The sequence below is a fragment of the Haemorhous mexicanus genome, chromosome 1, assembly GCF_027477595.1.
Source record: "Haemorhous mexicanus isolate bHaeMex1 chromosome 1, bHaeMex1.pri, whole genome shotgun sequence".
Classification (NCBI taxonomy): Eukaryota; Metazoa; Chordata; class Aves; order Passeriformes; family Fringillidae; genus Haemorhous; species Haemorhous mexicanus.
Window position 1 is genome coordinate 141,796,997 of NC_082341.1, and position 18,568 is coordinate 141,815,564.

At 33.0% G+C, this 18,568-nt stretch overlaps 1 protein-coding gene across 3 annotated transcripts in view; it reads right to left on the reverse strand.

Annotated features, from left to right (window-relative positions):
- The window catches only part of CSMD3 (CUB and Sushi multiple domains 3), a 583,179-nt gene that overhangs the window by 47,939 nt on the left and 516,672 nt on the right, over positions 1-18,568 (reverse strand). For all 3 annotated transcript variants that reach the window (XM_059857957.1, XM_059857877.1, XM_059857801.1), the window contains 4 exons: positions 17,140-17,313; positions 5,638-5,811; positions 4,084-4,257; positions 515-700 (listed from right to left, as the gene is read on the reverse strand). In XM_059857957.1, coding sequence (XP_059713940.1) covers positions 515-700; positions 4,084-4,257; positions 5,638-5,811; positions 17,140-17,313 — 708 coding nt within the window. The remainder of the gene's footprint in view (positions 1-514; positions 701-4,083; positions 4,258-5,637; positions 5,812-17,139; positions 17,314-18,568) is intronic.

Consider the following 18,568-nt stretch of genomic DNA (forward strand, 5'->3'; position numbering starts at 1 on the left):
GACTAAGAGATTAAAATACTAATGTAGAAGGAAGAAATCTTTGCAACTGTACCTTTCAATTAGTTTCTCTTTGGAGATACTTTACTATCAAGGAATATTTCTCTTTTTGAAATGGTAATGTTGCCTTTAAATTTAACTTGCGACCAACAGACACTTTGTTTTAACTGTGACTTGCAATCAAGCTACTTGTCCCATCAAAGAGAGGGACAAGTTCCATAAGTGATACAGGTATTGACCTTGCATCTCTGCTATCAGGAATTATTATGCTGGAGCATTCAGAGATGTTTGTTTGTCTATTGCATTTCATATGCTATTTGCTACATACAAGAATAATTTAACTGCCATTTCAGCAGCTACTGAGACCCTCCATCAGTACCACTCACAAACACAGGTATATGATTTTAAAAAAATATGATTATTGTAATTGCTGTAATGAGACTGATGAAAATGTTGTGTAAAATAATACCTCGTCTAGTCCACATTCTTTGTAGAAGCAAACTCATTATCTACTTACTAATGCATTCAGGTAGAGGTTTGTCCCAGTGGCCATTTGGTTGACAAATTAAAACCGAAGAGCCGAACAAAAAATATCCAGGATTGCAGTCATAAAATACCACTGTGCCATATGTGAAATTTCCATGTTCAATTTTACTTTCTCTTATAGAATTTGCAGGAATTCCAGGATCAGAACAATTGACAACTAAAAAGAAAAAGAGCACAGACTTGAGAGCCATACTAATACAGTCTCCTAAAATGATCTCCCATTCTTTGTATAAGAAATATCCAATGTTTCTAGTTATATATACCCTAACTTTTTATATAATGGTAGTGAATTAGGAAGAAGAACTGAAACAATGAGACACTAAAGCCAGAAGATGTTAAACCCAGAGCAAATAAAAGGAAATGCTTCTTTATAGTGTGATAATACTGTAAAATTATTGGTCACTAAAAGTTACTGAACATACCAATAAAATAAATATATATTCCTGTCTTGACACACACTATTGTCCCCAAATAGAAACATATTTTGGGGCTAGAAGTGATTTTAGTCTAACACACACAGAAATGCAAACATTCTTATGCTCCTATACCAACACTTTGATAACGGATCACCTTTAAGTCAGATGTTTTGATCTAAAGGGCACAAGGTCAGTTAGGTAAGACTGTGGTGAATCTGACAGAATGAGAACATATCCCAGCAAGTGTGTAGGAGCTTTTAAAAATAGAGGTTAATTTTAATGGTTAACAATACTGATGAATTTTTTGAGTCCTTAGCATTTTAAAAGTTATACTTTTGAAAATTTCTGAATATTGATATTTTTCCCCCCTTTTTTTGTGTCTTACAGCTACCTGTGAGTTCAGTATAATAGTTTTTTTGGGAGTCATGAAGATTATTTTAACAGTTTTCATATGGTTTTCTCTGGTCAAGGAAACACATCATCACTTATTCAAAGTGAATATTTTTTTTTTCTAGAAAACCAAAGTTTCCATAAAAATTACTATCCCTATATCCTCATAATCAGTTGCATGTTTATATACATGCACTTGCACACACCTGTGTGCAAATACATATATACGCATGCTATTCAGGTGGAATTTCCTGTGCAATTCCTATCCATTGCATGTCATCTTTTTACTTGGCACCACCAAGAGGAGCCTGGCTCCATCCTCTTGACACCCTCCCTTCAGTTACAGACAGTGATGAAGTCCCCTCTCTGTCACCTCTTCTACAGACTGAACAGGCCCAGCTCCATTAGCCTGTCCTTGTAAGAGTGAAGCTCCAGTCCCTAATTATCTCTGTAGGGCTGGACACACTCCAGGTTCTCCAGATGTTCCTCACTAGGGCTCAGTAGAGGGGCAGGATCACCTCCCTCGACTGCTGGCAGTGCTCTTCCTAATGCACCTCAGGACAACAGTGGCCTTCATGGCACCGCTGGGCTTGTGGACAGTTTGTTGTCCACCAGGACCCCAGGTCCTTCTCTGCAGAGCTGCTTTCCACCCCCAACCTGTATTGGTACATGGAGTTACTGGGGTTACTCTTCCTTCCCCAGGTGCAGGACCATGCATTCACATTTGTTGAATTTCAGAGATAAATATGCATGGATGTTTGTATATGAAATTATTAAAATATGCTGAAAAGCTCTGTAATCTACAAAGGAAAAATGGTATTGCCAGATGCAATATAAGAACCTTTTTCCTACCTAAATCACTTAATGCAGTCATTTTATGGCTCATGCCCTCTCTAGCCACCATTCTAAATATTGTACTCTGCTTGTGTGCTTCTTCTAGCAGGCCTCAAATATTGATACAACAAGCCTAGAAAACATACCTTTGGCAAGGACAGAAATAGCTTTCTGCTTGTATTTGACTTCTTTAACAGTAAAGGACAGAACAATTTGTTAGCTACATTGATGGTCAATATTGAATATTTTTCTTTTCCTGGAGGAAAGCCTGAGCTACATTTCTGTCTTTTTTTTTTTTTTGTTTTTCCCCCTACAAGGATCATCAAAGTCCAGCTCCTGACTCTGCACAGGACAGCCCTAAGAATCACACCATGTGCCTGAGAATGCTTTCCATGTTCATGTTGCTAAGCATATATTTAAAGTAATGAAAAGAATTTATTATTTCTTCAGGAGTAGAGACCACAAAACAAGATACAAGGAACTTTGACCATTTCAATAGTTTTCCAAAATTATTATGGTTGGCTAAGAAGCTAGACATTTACAAAGTTGTAAATAGTACAAAAGCAAGTGCACTGAATTTATATGAAAAATTTATGGGACAAAAGCAAAATCTTAACAACAGTGTGCAGCCTTTTCTATAATACTGCACTTTTGGTAGTTTACAAATATGCAAGGTAACAGTTTATTATTATTTAACTTCAAAGCAAATAAAACAAAATCATATTAGAATGGATTTCTCTGCACATTGCTGACATGATTAATGATGCCCAACACAAGATTAGTACTTATTGTTTTTAAACTCTCTCCTAAAACCAATATACAATTTCAGGACTGTGTAATATTTCAAAGAGTAACCTGATCAACTTATTTACCAATCCCTACATGCCAATAAGTTGTCAGCACTTTGCCCCATTACTCTGCAATATGAGAATACCAAAGTGACTGATAGCAACTTGATTAAAAATGAGATTAAGTAGGTACCCTAAACACACAGTACATGTTTTGTATTGCAAATTTGGAAAATAATGTCTTCTCATCAGCAAAGAGTTCCTTGGAAATTTAAGTTCTGCAAACTATTTGGCAGTATCTCCTAGGGGAAAGTGATCAAATGAAAGTGGAGAACACCGACTGAAGAGAAAATATAGTTAATAAAACTTCTATAAAAATACATTATTTAGTTCATGCACAGATAAAAATCCACTGAAGCTGCAGAGATGCTGAAAAACAATCATCAGAATTTCTGCATATGTACATGCAAGTTACAGAAAAAAGTACATTTTTCTAAATAAAACTAATTATTTAAAAAGCACATTGAAATTTTAAAAAGACAGGGATGACAAAACTTTCCTAAAACTGTTTATGAAAAATTAAATAGGACTAATGTCATATTATTAGTTTTCTAAGTGAAAGAATTTTACATATAATAGCTAGAAGCACTGAGAATGAACACAAATGGACAACATTAATAAATTAGAATAGAAATGTTCAAAGTCAAGATGCACTGTGAAGCACCAATGGAACTGTAAAAGGAAGAAAAGTAGCTTTTCTTATGTGTCTGCTAGAACTATATTGGCTAAAAATGCAGAAAAAATTATTTCGGACTTTAGGCTCTTAATTATCTCTCCATAATTTTGCTTCAGTAACTCGTAGAAACAATTTTTAGAAAAGCAATACAGTCTACAAACACAAGAAAGTTTCTCTGCAACTGCTACCCTGGCAACCATAAAAAAAAAAATAGCATCACAAAAAGTCTTTAATAATACGATTTTTATGTTAGTTAATCAGTCTCTCTGTTGAGGAGAAAGGAATCACTTTGTCTTGTGTTCCTTTACCCTCTGTTTATTTTTCAGCCTTAATTTTACACCATTTAGTTAGAAACCTGTAAATGCTGTTTTCTTACCTTTGCATATTGGAGGTGAGTGGCTCCACTGCCTATTAGCTTGGCACTGAGCTTTTGTTGGTCCTTGCATAACATACCCAGTATTACATGAAAATGTCACAACATCATTGAAGTTGAAACCATTTCCACTTGTTCTTCCATAAATAGGACTACCAGGGTGACCACAGCTGACAGCTAGCATAGCATCAGTCAAAAAAAACCCCAAGAACAGAACAAGATGTTATCACATTTTATTATTTATTATACAATTATAAAAAAATATTTTAAAGTTTTGATATGATAAGATATTGGGCATTTTCCATGATGTATTTATGTTCAAGAACTTAATTAAATTTTTAAACAAATTGAACAGAATTTGAAATGTGGTAATGAAAGCAAATGAAGAAAACTCTTCTGAAGAAGCAGGAGAAAAGCAAGCACTAGTTTTTCATTATGTATAGTCTGAAATTGAAAGGAAATATTTCACTACCTTAGTTCCTCAGGTATTATTTCTTACAAATTTGTCTTATTATCAATTCAATATTTTATCTTTTTGGGCTAAATACTTAGTGAAGCTATAAATTTATGACTATTTTTTGAAAAAAAAACCCAGAACTATTGGCACAGTGAAATTTTTCTAATGTTTATTAAAAATCTATCTAAAGAAGGTAAAATATATTTTCTGTGCCTACAAAAACCAGATGAAAGAAAAGTAAGGAAAATTGGACCCAAATTAATATTCACAAAATGCTCCAAAAACACTAAGCAAACATTTTCTTCTATTTTGTAACAAATTGCTGGGAAAAAAAAAAAAAGGACAATCAGTAATTAAAAATAAATAATAAAACATCACAGAATTAATAAATAAACATGGTGTAATATGACGTGACATTAAAAGAATTTCTGGTTCAAAGATAGAGGTATAGGATATTTGGAGGCAGATTAATACAGTTTCAATACACTAATATTACTGAACCTGTAAAATACTGGTAATTTACTTTAAAAGGCTTAGCTAAATAGCAAATTTTCCTAAATTAAATGCATCATTTTATGTTATTACTTAAAGGTCTTTCATGTGATGGCTTGGCACACTTATCATGCAAAAGAAACCTCATTAACAAAGCACAATATTCATTCAAAAGAGCACCATAAACAAAAATCAAAGTAACACCATCTCTGTGAGGAAGAAGAAGAAAAAAAAAAAGGTAAATAAAACATTTTAATCCACAGTGTTCAAAGTTTACTTCAACCGTATTTACTTATCTAACCAAAACAGTGAAAGTAAATATACATTAAATATTTCCAAAAGCCACTAGAGGTCATAAAGCCATTTTCAAATTTGAGTAGTGGCATTCATAAGTCCTAATAATTTCTGAAGAATTTTCATATCCAAAACAGCAGGTATTCAGTCACCAAAAGATGCAGTGGCCATTTCAGGTGCCAACTTAACTTCACCTGATAGACGAATCACAGATTTTGCGTGGCCCCATATTTTTGAGGACCGTTCAATCCCCACCTTGTCTGACACAGATATTCCTGTAGCATCAATCAGTTTGTGCTGCCATGCTTACTTACGCACACAGGATGGAAGTTGGCCAGACCAGTTGTGATCCTGTTGACATATTCTTACAGAAGAGCCAATCAACCGAAAACCAGGACTGCACTGGTAAACAACTGTGTCTCTATATCCATAATTTTCTCCTATTACTTGTCCATTGACTATAAGATCTGGGATACCACAGTGACCAGCTAGATTTATTTATAGTAAAGAAAAAAAAAAAATAATGAAAATCAGTAAATATGCCATAGAAATTTTAAATCAACCTCCTTAACTAAAACAAAGAAATGCTGAATATAATATCTTTTAAGGTTTTTTATTGACCTAATTCAAAGCTTATTTTTACTGGCTTGGTGAAACCTGCAGTAATGCATATGTATAGGTACAAATATACACATATAAAACTTACAAAAAGATGATGTAACAAAGAGATTAAATGTCATATATATAATCAAATTTCCTTTAAAAATATGAATAACTCCTTTTTATTGTAGCATGTAAAAAATATGTATTATTTACCTTAGTTTTATTTTGGTTATGATTAAATGAATAAGGTAACATTAAAACATCATACATTTAACTAAATAGAAAAATTCCACATAAATAAATGTTATACAAATATTATAGATATCAATCCATGTGGACATTATAAATATAGCCTTTGTGCAATGAAAAAAAAATTATCTTGAACAATTCATTGCTGGAATTTGACTCTCTGTAATGTTTTCCATTTTTTTCTCTCCTTCCCAGTGGAATCCCAAAGAGATTAACATCCTTTAGTTGAAGTCAGTCAGCACAACAGCTGCCAAATCTAACGGCAACCAAACGGCAACAAAAAATCTGTCTATGCCTAGGCCTAATCTTTTACTCTGTATTATCAAAATATGAGAAATATTGTATTTTCACTATGAAAGTCATAAAGAGACATTTAGGGCTGGGAGGCTGGGAAAAACAAAAAAAAACTGTGTAGTTGCTAATTTTCAGAATGAATTCTGGAAAATGGGCACTGAGATTCAGCAAAAAATGTGGTAATGGGAAAGTCTTCTAAGAATGGCTGACTTCATGAAGACTGTGACATTTGATAGAGAATTCATTGCCAAAAGAAGAGTAAGGCAAGTAAAAAAAGACAATAAAGAGCAGCATTTCAACTAGAACTAGGGAAAAAAAAAAATACTAGCCACCCCAACTCCTCCTTTCTGCTTTTGTCTTCTAATTTTCCTCAAATAGCTCCCACAAACAAATCTCCAAAGCATGGAATTGCTAATAAGAAAAGACATATAGAACCAATATGGTTTGGACTGTTTTTTTCCTTTGAAATTTTAAATGCTTCTAATACCCTGATGTAGTTTTCTGCATTAATTTGAGGCTAAAAATTTCAAAAGGAAAAAGAAAAAAAGAAAAAAAAGAAAATCTTACATTTTCTTACAACTTGAGTTTTGTACTGCATTTCATTGTATGAAACATGATAAAATGATCAGAATTTACCAATTTATCAATTCAGTATTAGTAGTATACGAACCTCCACATATATTAGATTGATGACTGCAATTTGACTTCTGTCTACTTATCAGGGGTCCAAATCTGGTACTGTTCAAAGCTATATTGTTCCTTCTTTGTTCCCTGTTTCCCTCAGTCTCATGTAAAAAACAGGTATACATGAAATGTATGTTTTCTAGGATAAGATGGCATGACATGTTTAAAATTTTTTGCCAGAGTATTTCTTGATTTTCCAAGAAATTCATAATCCATTCAGTATGTAGTAGACTTTTTTGAACATGTTCCAAAGGAACTGATTTCCCTATCCTCTCATATTTCTGACTATAAACAGGACTAACCAGATGAGGAATAAAAACTGAGCTGTAAAAGATTAGTTTCTATCAAAATGCAACCAGACAGTCTGCAGTGATTCATATCATGCTCAAGGAAATACTTTTGTAGTTGCATTTAATTAAAATATATGGCTTGGTTCCTAATTAAGAATTTATTGTTGCTTTATGGCAGAGTGGAAGCAGAATACTTCACCAGAAAGGTCAATCTCTGTTTCCTGTGCAGAGAGAATAAAACTGAAGTAATTCAACATGTGAGGTAACTGAGATCACAGTGCAGTTTCTGCAACTGTCCATGGACTTTACAAAACCCCTACAACTTTAACAGGTGAAAAATCACTACAAATCATCTATATGTCTTGCAGTAATGTCCCAGTCTCACTCCAGAAAATTTAAATTAATTTAAAAATTCCATCCTCATAGTTTACGTCCTTTCACTGTCACAAGCCTCTCGGACCCTAGTTTTGACTTCTTTTTTTTCTTTATTTTCTTTTTTTCTTTTGACTTTCTTCAACATCTACCATATACAAGGAGAGGGGTAGTGGATGTTGCTTACCTGAAATTCAGCAAAGTATTCAACACCATTTGCCACAGCCTTTTTCTGCACAAAAGGGCAAGATACAGATTGGGTGGGTGTCTTCAAGATGGGTAGGGAATGGGTTAACAGACTGCACTAAAAGGGTGGTGATCAATGGCTTGCACTCAGGCTGGAAATCTATCACAACAGGGTTCCCTAAGGATCAGTAATGGGTCCCATGACATTGAATATCTTCATAAATTATTTGTATGATGGGATTGAAAGCAGCCTCACCAAGTTTGGTGACGACACCAGACTGGTGGTGAGGCAGACATGTAAGAAAGGAAGAGACATCTTGCAGAGAGACCTGGACAGGCTGAAAGAGCAAGCAATAAAGAGCAGTCTGAGGTTAACAAAAACACCTGCAAGATTCTGCCCCAGGGATGACAGAACCAAAGAGCCCAGAACAGGCCACAATCTGTGTAGCTGGGGAGCAGTGTCACTGAAAGGCCTGAGGGTCTTGGTGGACAAGAAGCTGACTGTGAGTCAGCAGTGTGTAGCTGCAGCAGTGAAAGCAAAATGGATCCTGGGCTGCATCTGCAGAAACATTATTAGCAGTGGTAGAGATGTGATCATCCCACTTTATCCAGTGCTTGCCAGGCTGCACATGAAAGATGCAGAAAGATTCAGACAGACTGCAAAGGCAGGTCATGAAAATAATCAAAGGCTGAAAAACCTCTCCTATGAGGAAAGGCTGAAGGCATTAGCTCCTGAAGAAGAGAAGGCTCAGGCAAAGGGGGCTCATCACAGCATTCCAGTACTTAGCGAGTGGCTACAAAATAACGGAGGCTCTCTCTTCGCATGGAATCACATGGAGAGGAGGAAGAGCAATGGGCGCAAGCTGCACTGGGAAAGGTTTCATCATGACATAAGAAAGAATTCTTTTGACAGTAAGAACAAGCATTCCACGGAACAATCTGTTCAGAGATGTGATGAGAGTCCACATCACCGGATGTTTTCAAAATGGGGCTAAACAGGTTGTTAGCTAATCCCACCCCAGCTCCCTTTGCTATGAAATGTTGGATCAGATAATTTTTCAAATTCCCTTCCAACTTGGGCTATTCTATGAGTCTGTTACTTCAAATCCCTGTCTTGGTTATTTCCTCTCACTCTGTATAAGAGGTATATCTTTGGAGTGCTAACTGTATTGCGTGACCAATTGTGAACTTCCCACCACTAGAAATGAAACATGTTTTTAAAACAGTAGAGACTACTTCTACCCTAGGTAAGATTTCTAAACTGAGAAATAAAACTGAATTAATTAAGAATATAAAAATGTTGTATTATGAAACTGTAGTTCTGTCATAACGGAACTCTAAATCAATCAGTGAAAGTGTTAAGTAAGTAAACATCATTTAAAAACAGGATATACCAGACACATTTGTTAACTCAAATGCAAAAAAGAGATTAAAACAAACAAACAAAACATGGGGCTTTTTAGGATTTTTTGCCAGTTTTTACTCTGCTTTCCAGAGGAAGTGTGACTGAGGGATATATAAAAGAACATTAAAACCAAACCAACCAAACAAAAAAAAAAAGAGGGAACGCCCCCCCAAAAACAAAAACCCAATACAACACCCCAAAATTATGGGTTCAGCATTATTTGTTTTATTTTCATAAAAACAAAATACCCGACAACTGTCATGTAGGTGCGTGTGGTAAGCAGTTCACTATGTTTGCTATGAAAAGTCTAAATATTGGTGTACATACTTCCTGTCAAGAGAATATTGGAGAACTTTATTGGAATTTCCACTAATTCAAGCAGATAAGTAAATTCCATCAGATCCAAAAAAGTTAGAGAATCATTAATATTTTCCAGAACTTTTATTCTTTGCTTTATCTTCCCACTCTATTTTACATAGCAATAGAGATGTTCTCTGTCAGAGGAAATTACGACCTCAACTTATAGTAGCTGCTATCATTACTTCTCCAATAGCAGGAGAAAAAAAATAAAGCATAGAGGAAGAAAAAACAAAACATCTCTCAAACCATCAAAAACCTCTATCACTATCAACACCTGTATTTGGAAGAGCAATTATTACTCAACTTCAATTCTATTCTGGGCTTTTTGCATTTAATCTAAAAGTAAGCTGTTTATGTATCTTTCTCATGAATTTTAGTATAATTCTTATCTTTAACATTTTTCTATTAAGCTATCTAAGAAAATAATTCCAAGATGTTCATTATAGATTAAAGATATGTTCATATTTATTGATACATATTCTGGTATTTTTTTATTATCACTTCTGATGGCAATTGTTTCTCAGGACTTTAATTTAAACTCCTAATATAAGGGCTTTGTGACAAATAAACATATTCTAATATCCTGGTAGTAAATAGCTGACTTCCCACTAAGTTAGGATTCTAGACTACATGAGACTAAGCTATTCTAGACTGGTCTCATGACATCTTTGTCCGTTGTCAATCTCTATTTTTCTGCTGTACTGTAAGACCAGGTGTAGTTCCATTTTCTCTATGACATAGATGTAAAACATTTTTGTAGCATTTCTGTGAATCCAGATGAGACCTGTGGGTCTTAATGTAACCTGTAATACTGAATCAAAAGATACCACTTTTGCAAAGACAAGTGAAAATTACAAAAAAAAGTATTAAAAGAGACTAAATGTGAAGGTTTTACTGAGTAGCAGATTTGAGAGAAGAAATAAGAAATATAATATTCTCAATTTCCAGTCCAGCAAAACTTGAGAAGAATAAGAAGAATAATTGCATGAAATATTATTAAAAAACAAAATTAGTCAAAGATTGGGAATGAAGGATATTAATAACCTGTGAGCACCAAATAAATTACCTAATTTGACATGAAATCCTGTTCTAGCAATGAAGAATGAGCATAATAACTTAGTGTCAGAACCTTTGAAACCATAGCTGTAAATGAGATTTCTTTTCTGCAGGTTGTTCTATGAGAACAGGAATAAATGAATACAGAATCCTTACATTAAATGGCAAAAAACATGCCTGTACTTTAGTTGTCAGTAGTGTCAAAAATGAGCACAGTAGTGAAACAAATCTACATACCAATGTATTATTGAAAACAGACATTTATGTTATTTATTATTCAACAAAGTTAATTAACCTGTCAAGATGACCTCAGCTGAAAAGGGAAGAATTATTCCCTGGCTTTTTTTTTTTTTTTTCTTCTTTACAGGGCTTCTATTTCATAAAAAGATATAAGGCACAACTCTGGACAAAACAGGGCTTGGGGCATTTCTCTTGCTATTTTCAGAAGAGTCTCATTTTGACAGCTATTCAAGCTGTACTAAAACTGTTCAGGATGAATGGTAAAGTTAGTTTAAATCTTTTTTTAATCCATGGCCCACAGAGGGAAGTTCTCTGCTGAATTCTTTGAAACAGCTGAATAATTCTTTAAAGATGAAAAATCATATACCTAATTTGAAAGTCTAGTTATTATTATACAGTGGTACTGAAGAACAAAGAGAAGCATATGGCTAACTCCAGATATATTAATTCAGTAACACTGGAGATACAGAATCCCCCTTAACTGAAATACCAAGAGTTTAAAAAAGAGATTGAAAAACAGTGAAGATGAAGAAGGTAGTGGCTTATACATTTTTCTAGAAGTTTCAAGTATGAAAATAGTGGCAGAGAGGTTACACTTCAGAGGTTACATAGACATGGAAACCTTTCAGTGGCTGAAAGCTGATTGAGAAAATACTTAAAATACTACTGATAAATTAATGCACTGAACATTCTTTGCTGTTAGCTTACATGCTTACTTTGCCCCAGATGGTATGTCTGCTATTTTTTTGACTCCATGGACAGCATTGTTCTTAGAGTTGTTGGATAACTGTTTTTTCCTTTATGAGTAACAGGCTGCCAACAATGACTCATTAGCATTTTAAAGCAGTATTTTTGTATAAAAAAAGGGTTGAGTAAAACTTCAATAAATATTCCTCAGCTAACAGTCAAAGGTTGTGTTCACATTAGAATATTGGTTCAGATCTTCCTTCTCTTAAATGTGCTGAGTGATTTTACCATGAACAAATTAGCTTCTTTTCAGAGGAAGCACACTGAGAAGGTGTGCACAAAGCTAGGTGCACAAAATGTGGTTCAGCTAGGTTCAATGTAGGTTCAGCTAGGTGCACAAAATGTGTTTCATCTCCTTTTGGATAAAAAGTAGTCAAAATTAACGACAGATCTTTCTGACAACAAAAAACCATATAAGAAATGGTGGCATTTAGCCCAGAAGACTAGAGCAGATACAGTCCAAGGAAAATTCTCTGAACCATATGTAATGCAAATGTAGATAATTCTAAATCAATTATTTCATTATCTGCTTAGTGTGATGGATTATTTTTTAATGCAGACAAAGACACAGTATGTGAAGTGTAGCCTTTCTCTTAGGAGAACAGATTAATGGTATTCTTAATATTATTGTTTTGGAAGTGCAAATGTTGACATACTAACCTAAAAAGCTATTTTCTTCCATCCATCTGCCTTTACTGAAAGCTCCTCTAATATTAGCCATGTTTGGGAACCATACTACCTTATGCCTTATTAATCAAATAAACTTAATTCTTCATTTTTGTATTTAATTCATAGGGACACTTGTACAGGTGCTCCCCAAATGAACTGAATTAACATCATTTAGTCATGTCACAATTAACAGCAAAATATGAAGCCTTACAGACCTTTAAAAGTTTAATCATATTTCATAATTTATCTTTATTTGAGATTTAATACTAATATGCAGAACTGAACAAAACTGTTGTTTCAGAAGTTGCTGAGTCTATCGCATATGAAATAACAGCAGTGACTTTTGGTAAATAAGGGAGAGAATATCAACAGATCTGATTTATCAGGATGTTTAGATGTCATGAGGTATTGAGAAAGAAGAAGATACTAAGAAATAGTCAGGTGTTGTACAGCTGAGATGAAGAGGATAGAGTCACGAGTTCAAGAAATGTGAAAACCTGGAGTTAGCTCACAAATCAATAAAAAAGAGAAATGTGCATAAGATATCTTTCTTCTAAGTATTGGTTGAAAATCATATTTTTTGCTGCTTTTTCATGTAGTTTTCATTGATGAGATGTCTAAACAACATTTAAAATTACTATCAGTCATGTAACTAGCACAAGTGAGAGTTAGATAACCCCCAAACAGAAGTATGGAATTTTCTACACTACATTAACCGTGAGTAAGGTCCTAGAAAGAAATAAGAATTCTTTGCAAGAACCTAAAAAAAAACCTGCTCCATTAGAAGAGCAGTTAGAACTGTATCTTACAGAAAGACTTTTCAAAGCATACTATACTTTTCTTTGTTAGTTTTACTTTGTTAAGTAGTTTTGACTAAGCTTTTAAAATGTTAACCAAAATAAGACATAAATTATTCTAAAAGGCAAAAAATACTTTTAGGAAAAAAAAAGAAGGAAAAAGTAGTCCTGATCATGATGTGTAAAAGTAATGCTCTGAAAAAAGGGGGGAAAAATATTGTGCTAGAGAAATCTTAGGAAATGTTTTTCACCATTTATATACTAGGTAATTCCAAAGTTTATCTGAAAGTACTATAGAGTTATTAAATTGGACTCAATTTACTTCTACTCTAGGAAATGCCCAGTTTACTAAATGTCTGATTACAGGCATTAAAATAAATATACTAAAAAAAAAAAGTATGAAAATATATGTTTTTATGATCAGTGTAATTTCTGACATTAAAATAAAGCAAACAAAATTAATGCAATAAATAAAGGAAATAGAGCAAAATAGAAAATTTTAAATACGTCATCCATAAATACTGTAGATATACAAAGTATTCATAAATTTCTTTTTGAATATTTAGGTATTTTTCAAGAGGAAATTGTATAACAAAATCACAGATTCGTCAGTCTCTTTTTATAAGGAGGATATTAATTAAAATCTGTTACTGAATGTTTCTCAGGATTTATTACATAGACATTTTTAGTGTTACTGGTACAGAAATAGATCAAGCATAATAAATAGTGAGAGACTGTTTGTAAGCTGACACAACTGTCATGATTTTAGTCTTTGCTTGTTTTTTATTCTAAAAGACTAATGTGATTTTTTTCACAATAAAATGTCCTGAAACATTTAATTTTTTTAACTCTGACAACAGAATTACATCAGAAGCTCTATTCTGTTTTGTTTCATTTCATTTTTTCAATTTGAACAGTTTCTTCTCATCAGCTATGGAGAATAAGGACGAAGTCAATTTCCTACCATGATAATAATGTGATTACTCATGAAGTACTATTTTGTCATTTAGGTATTCTTTAAAGGAAAAAAAAAGAAAAAAAAGAGAAAAAGTGGGATTGAGAAAGGAAGGCAGTTTTAAGTGTAAGTGTTCTGGTTTTTGCCACAGATTCATTATCCATAAATTATCCATCTTTTAGTAAAAGAAGTCAGAATGAGAAAAGAAAGACAAAAATGAGCTGTGAAACCTATCATCATATTCTCACACTATTATGGCTGTCATCAAAACCATGGACTACTGTTCACAATGTCATGCAATAACATAACTTGGATTTCAGTCAATATTTTTGGTGATTTAAAGCTTACCTCAGTTCTAATTCTAATCTACATCTGAATAGTTTCACCACAAACTAAAGTTCTACTGCAGAAACTTAGATTCTTGTTTGTTCTACCTTTCATAAATTTTTTTAAATTACACATACCTGGAATTAAAATCAGGCTGTCTAATAGAACAATTAAATGTAATTGTTTCAGTAGCACTTTTGAAAAAAATAAGTGAATTTTTGAACAAAATATTTGAAAAAGGGTATTATTTTATCCTGTAGGATTTCATGTATGTCATCTAAGTGTATTCCTAAGGGCATCTTCAAAACTTAAAACAGAAATACATTGGTAATCACTTCAGTCCAAGAACAACTACATTTTTCAGAAAGTAAAAGTGGAAAGGCTCAGTTGAAAAAAATGTTTACAACAGAGAGCATGAAAACATCAGAAGTAGATAGTGAACATCACTGATAAGTTGCACAAAAATTAATTGCTTAAAATACCCACCATTAAAATATCCACTTTGTAGGTCTTCCTGCTGTATTTGATCTCCTTTCTCCCACATTCTAAAACTTTAATTTCCTCCATTTCCTCTACTTTCTGACAAACACCTTCTTTAAAATATTTCTTATTTCTGATTTGTCATTAGCTGATCTCATCCCTCTTAAGTCTCAAATTTCTTATGGAAGAAACAAGAATTGAACTGAGTTTTTCTGAGTCTGCAGGGCACTCATTCCTGCACAGTGATATAACACAGCAGGCAGCATTGTTGCAAGAGAAATTATGGCAGCCATGACTCTCTCCCTTTTATAAACTTGCTCTGTCATTTTTTTTTTTTTTTTAAAGCAAGGTGTACATTTTTTGCATGCTGTTTATGATGTATATTCTAATTTTGCTGAGTAATACTTGTTTTCATGCTGTCTTCAACAATTTGCCATAATAAATCTTTAAAGATATGCATTATAAGATTTACTGTAGTGCTATTAGTCTGATACAATAGGTTTGGTTTAGATTACTGGTTTTGTCCTCTAGTTATACAGTTGTTTTCCTAACTTTTTATTGTTACTGGACATTATAGTGTAGGAACTGAATAACAATGAATCTCTTCTGAGAAGCAGGGGTCCTCTTTTAAGTTGCAAGTAAAGAGTATGTAATCTGTTACTATTATTAAATTATATTAAAATTTTATTTCTACAGGCAAATGTTGGAGAAAAATAAATTCATTCTGTGCTGATCTTCACTTGGTATGAAGTAATTTTGGCAAAATTCTTAAATGCAAGTATATTTCCAAGGTGCTATTTACAAATATCATCCAATTTATTTGTTTTTATAATATTATTTTTCTGAAGAAAATTTTTTACATTTCTCCAGACTTCAACAGCTGTAACTTCTGCAGAAAAATCAATTAAAATAAAAACAAACAGGCAAACCAGAAAAAAAGCAGAGCATTTTGATTATGCACACAGTATTGTGCTTCAAAAATTTAGATTTAGATCTTGTAATTGCTGACAATTTAGAGGATGAAGAATATCAAGGTTTTCCATTGTTAAAGTGAAACATAAACAAAGCCTCTATCCCTCTCTGCTGCATGTCAGGGAACATTCCAGCTGCACACTTGTAGCCTGATAAGCAACACTTCAGCTCATTCATGAGTCATTCACTTATGTGAACACTAGAAAATAATGCTGTTTTACAGAAGAAAAATTATTTGGGATTAAAAGTAGCTTAAAAAGGTGAATGGCAATATATCTGTACAAAGATATATTGCAAAAAACCTCTATATTTAATGTATATACTAGTTCAGTTTTCTGAGAGTATCAGTTTATGGATATTCTGTGATATAGTCATGCCTCTGCAGACGAGATACAATATGATTTGTATATTTCATTCTAATTCAGAATTCTTACATACTTTTGATTTCAATTGAAATTAAAATTTTGTTTAAATATAGAGTAAAACCTATGTCTCTACATAATGTAATAACCCAGCTCAAGGTACACATGATAATGAATCAGAAAGAAGCCCTGAAATTGTTTCATGTGTTCATTTTATTCATAAATAATTCAGGCAACAACGTCTGAGTATATTAAATAAGAGAAGATGCCTAACCTTGTACAAGTAAAAGGTCTCAAATTCTGTAAAAAAGCATCTGGATAGTGGCTTTATCTCAGAAATCAGACTGCACTGGTCCTGTCAAAATTTCCACAATTTTTTTTTTCTTCCTTCTGTATCTTTTCAAGAATACAGTTTGATTCTATGACACAACCACTTAGTTCAGATCTACTATGCAGATATTTTAGTGAGGATATGTATTAGAGCTGATACATATGGAATCAATCTGTCTTGCTGCTTATGTATAGCTGTACTTTAAAGACATATACAGAAATACACTAACACATATTTTTCAAGTTGTGAAGATAATAAAATTTTTGAAAATATAAACATGGTTCCAATTTGATGAGAAAAACAATGCAGCCCAACCACACACATGCAGAGCTCTCTTCAATGTGTCTGCTAATAGAAAAGGACACGCAGATAACTTTGCTTACTTTTGTCTCCTAGAGAGAAAGAAAATGGACAAGTCATGACAGTAGCATCCATACCTAAACATCTAGTCTCCATTCCTCTCCAGAGTCCAGATGACAGACATTCCCTCACTGCAGAGCCAACTAGCATGTATCCTGAGTCACAAGTAAATATAGCTGTAGAGCCATATGTGATTTGAGTTCCAATCTTATTCCCATTTGGAGGCGTAGGAAGTTCTCCACAGGAAATAACTTCATAGCAAAACAAAACCCAAAGTGTACAGTGAGAATCACAAACACCCATACAATAATTCCTATTAACTAAGAATATTTATCAACCAGTCAATCAGGTAAATTTCACATCTTGAAGTATTTTGGAGAAATCTGTAGAAATCATAGATTAAAAACACGCAAACAAAAACCATTCCTTCCCCAGAAATCATACTTAGGAGAGGGGGAAGAACAATTGAAATAATTTCTCTAAAGTTAAAAAAAGGCACTCAAAACATTTTTGAATGCTGTTTCATTACCTTGAGTTTATCAAATACATTCTGCATACTGAATTCTGCATCAGAATTGCTATCAGATTTAGTTATGCTTCTTTGGGAAGGGGACATTTTGCTCTTCTAGATCATAATGAAATGCTTATCCTAGGATTCACATATTACATTTTTATAAAGAGTGAATGATATTGATGGAATTTCTTGCTATTTATTTACAATTGAAAGCATCTTTTCAATCAAAATAATGTTTTTCTTTTTCAGTTTTCTTTGAATAATTAACAAAAAGAATTTATTAGTAGTGAGTAAGAGGCTGAAATTAGGTAGCACACCTTATGCCTAGAAGAAAATAAGTCATAATGTTTCAAATTAGGCTTCTCAAAACATAGCTAAACGTAGTTTGTCTTTTAAAGCAAAAAGAGATACAAATACAAATTTAGTATGCAGAATTATATACACAGATATAAATATAGACATATACACAATAATTTTAACAAATTTTAACAATAGCAGAGATGAAATATTGCAATTAAATTTTAAAATTTCTCTAAATTATATACTAGATTTCCATTTATAAAGAACTCAACATTAAGGTTAATTTTCAGTATAAATTATATGACTTTGAAACTGCATTTTAAAGCCTGCATTTTTTTTTCATAAATATTGTCAATAAATGATTAATGTATTTTAAGCCACAGTTATCTGGCTTATCTACAGGCTTTTTTAGATATTTTTGTATTTATACATAAACAAGCAGATACACACATTTTTGATACAGGAAACAAAAGCACAATTGTATCCCACTCTGTCAGAGGGTTTGTCATACCATGTTCCATAAAGAGAAAGAGTTTTGCCATTTCCAAGTGTAACCAAAACCCCACAGTTTTGAAAAAGAGATGTCTAAATGTAAATTTATAAAGAAATTTGCTTTTCACAGCAGCAGGGGAGGGAAACACAATCATGGCAACATGCTTAGTTGATTTAAATATCTGAATAATAATTTATTT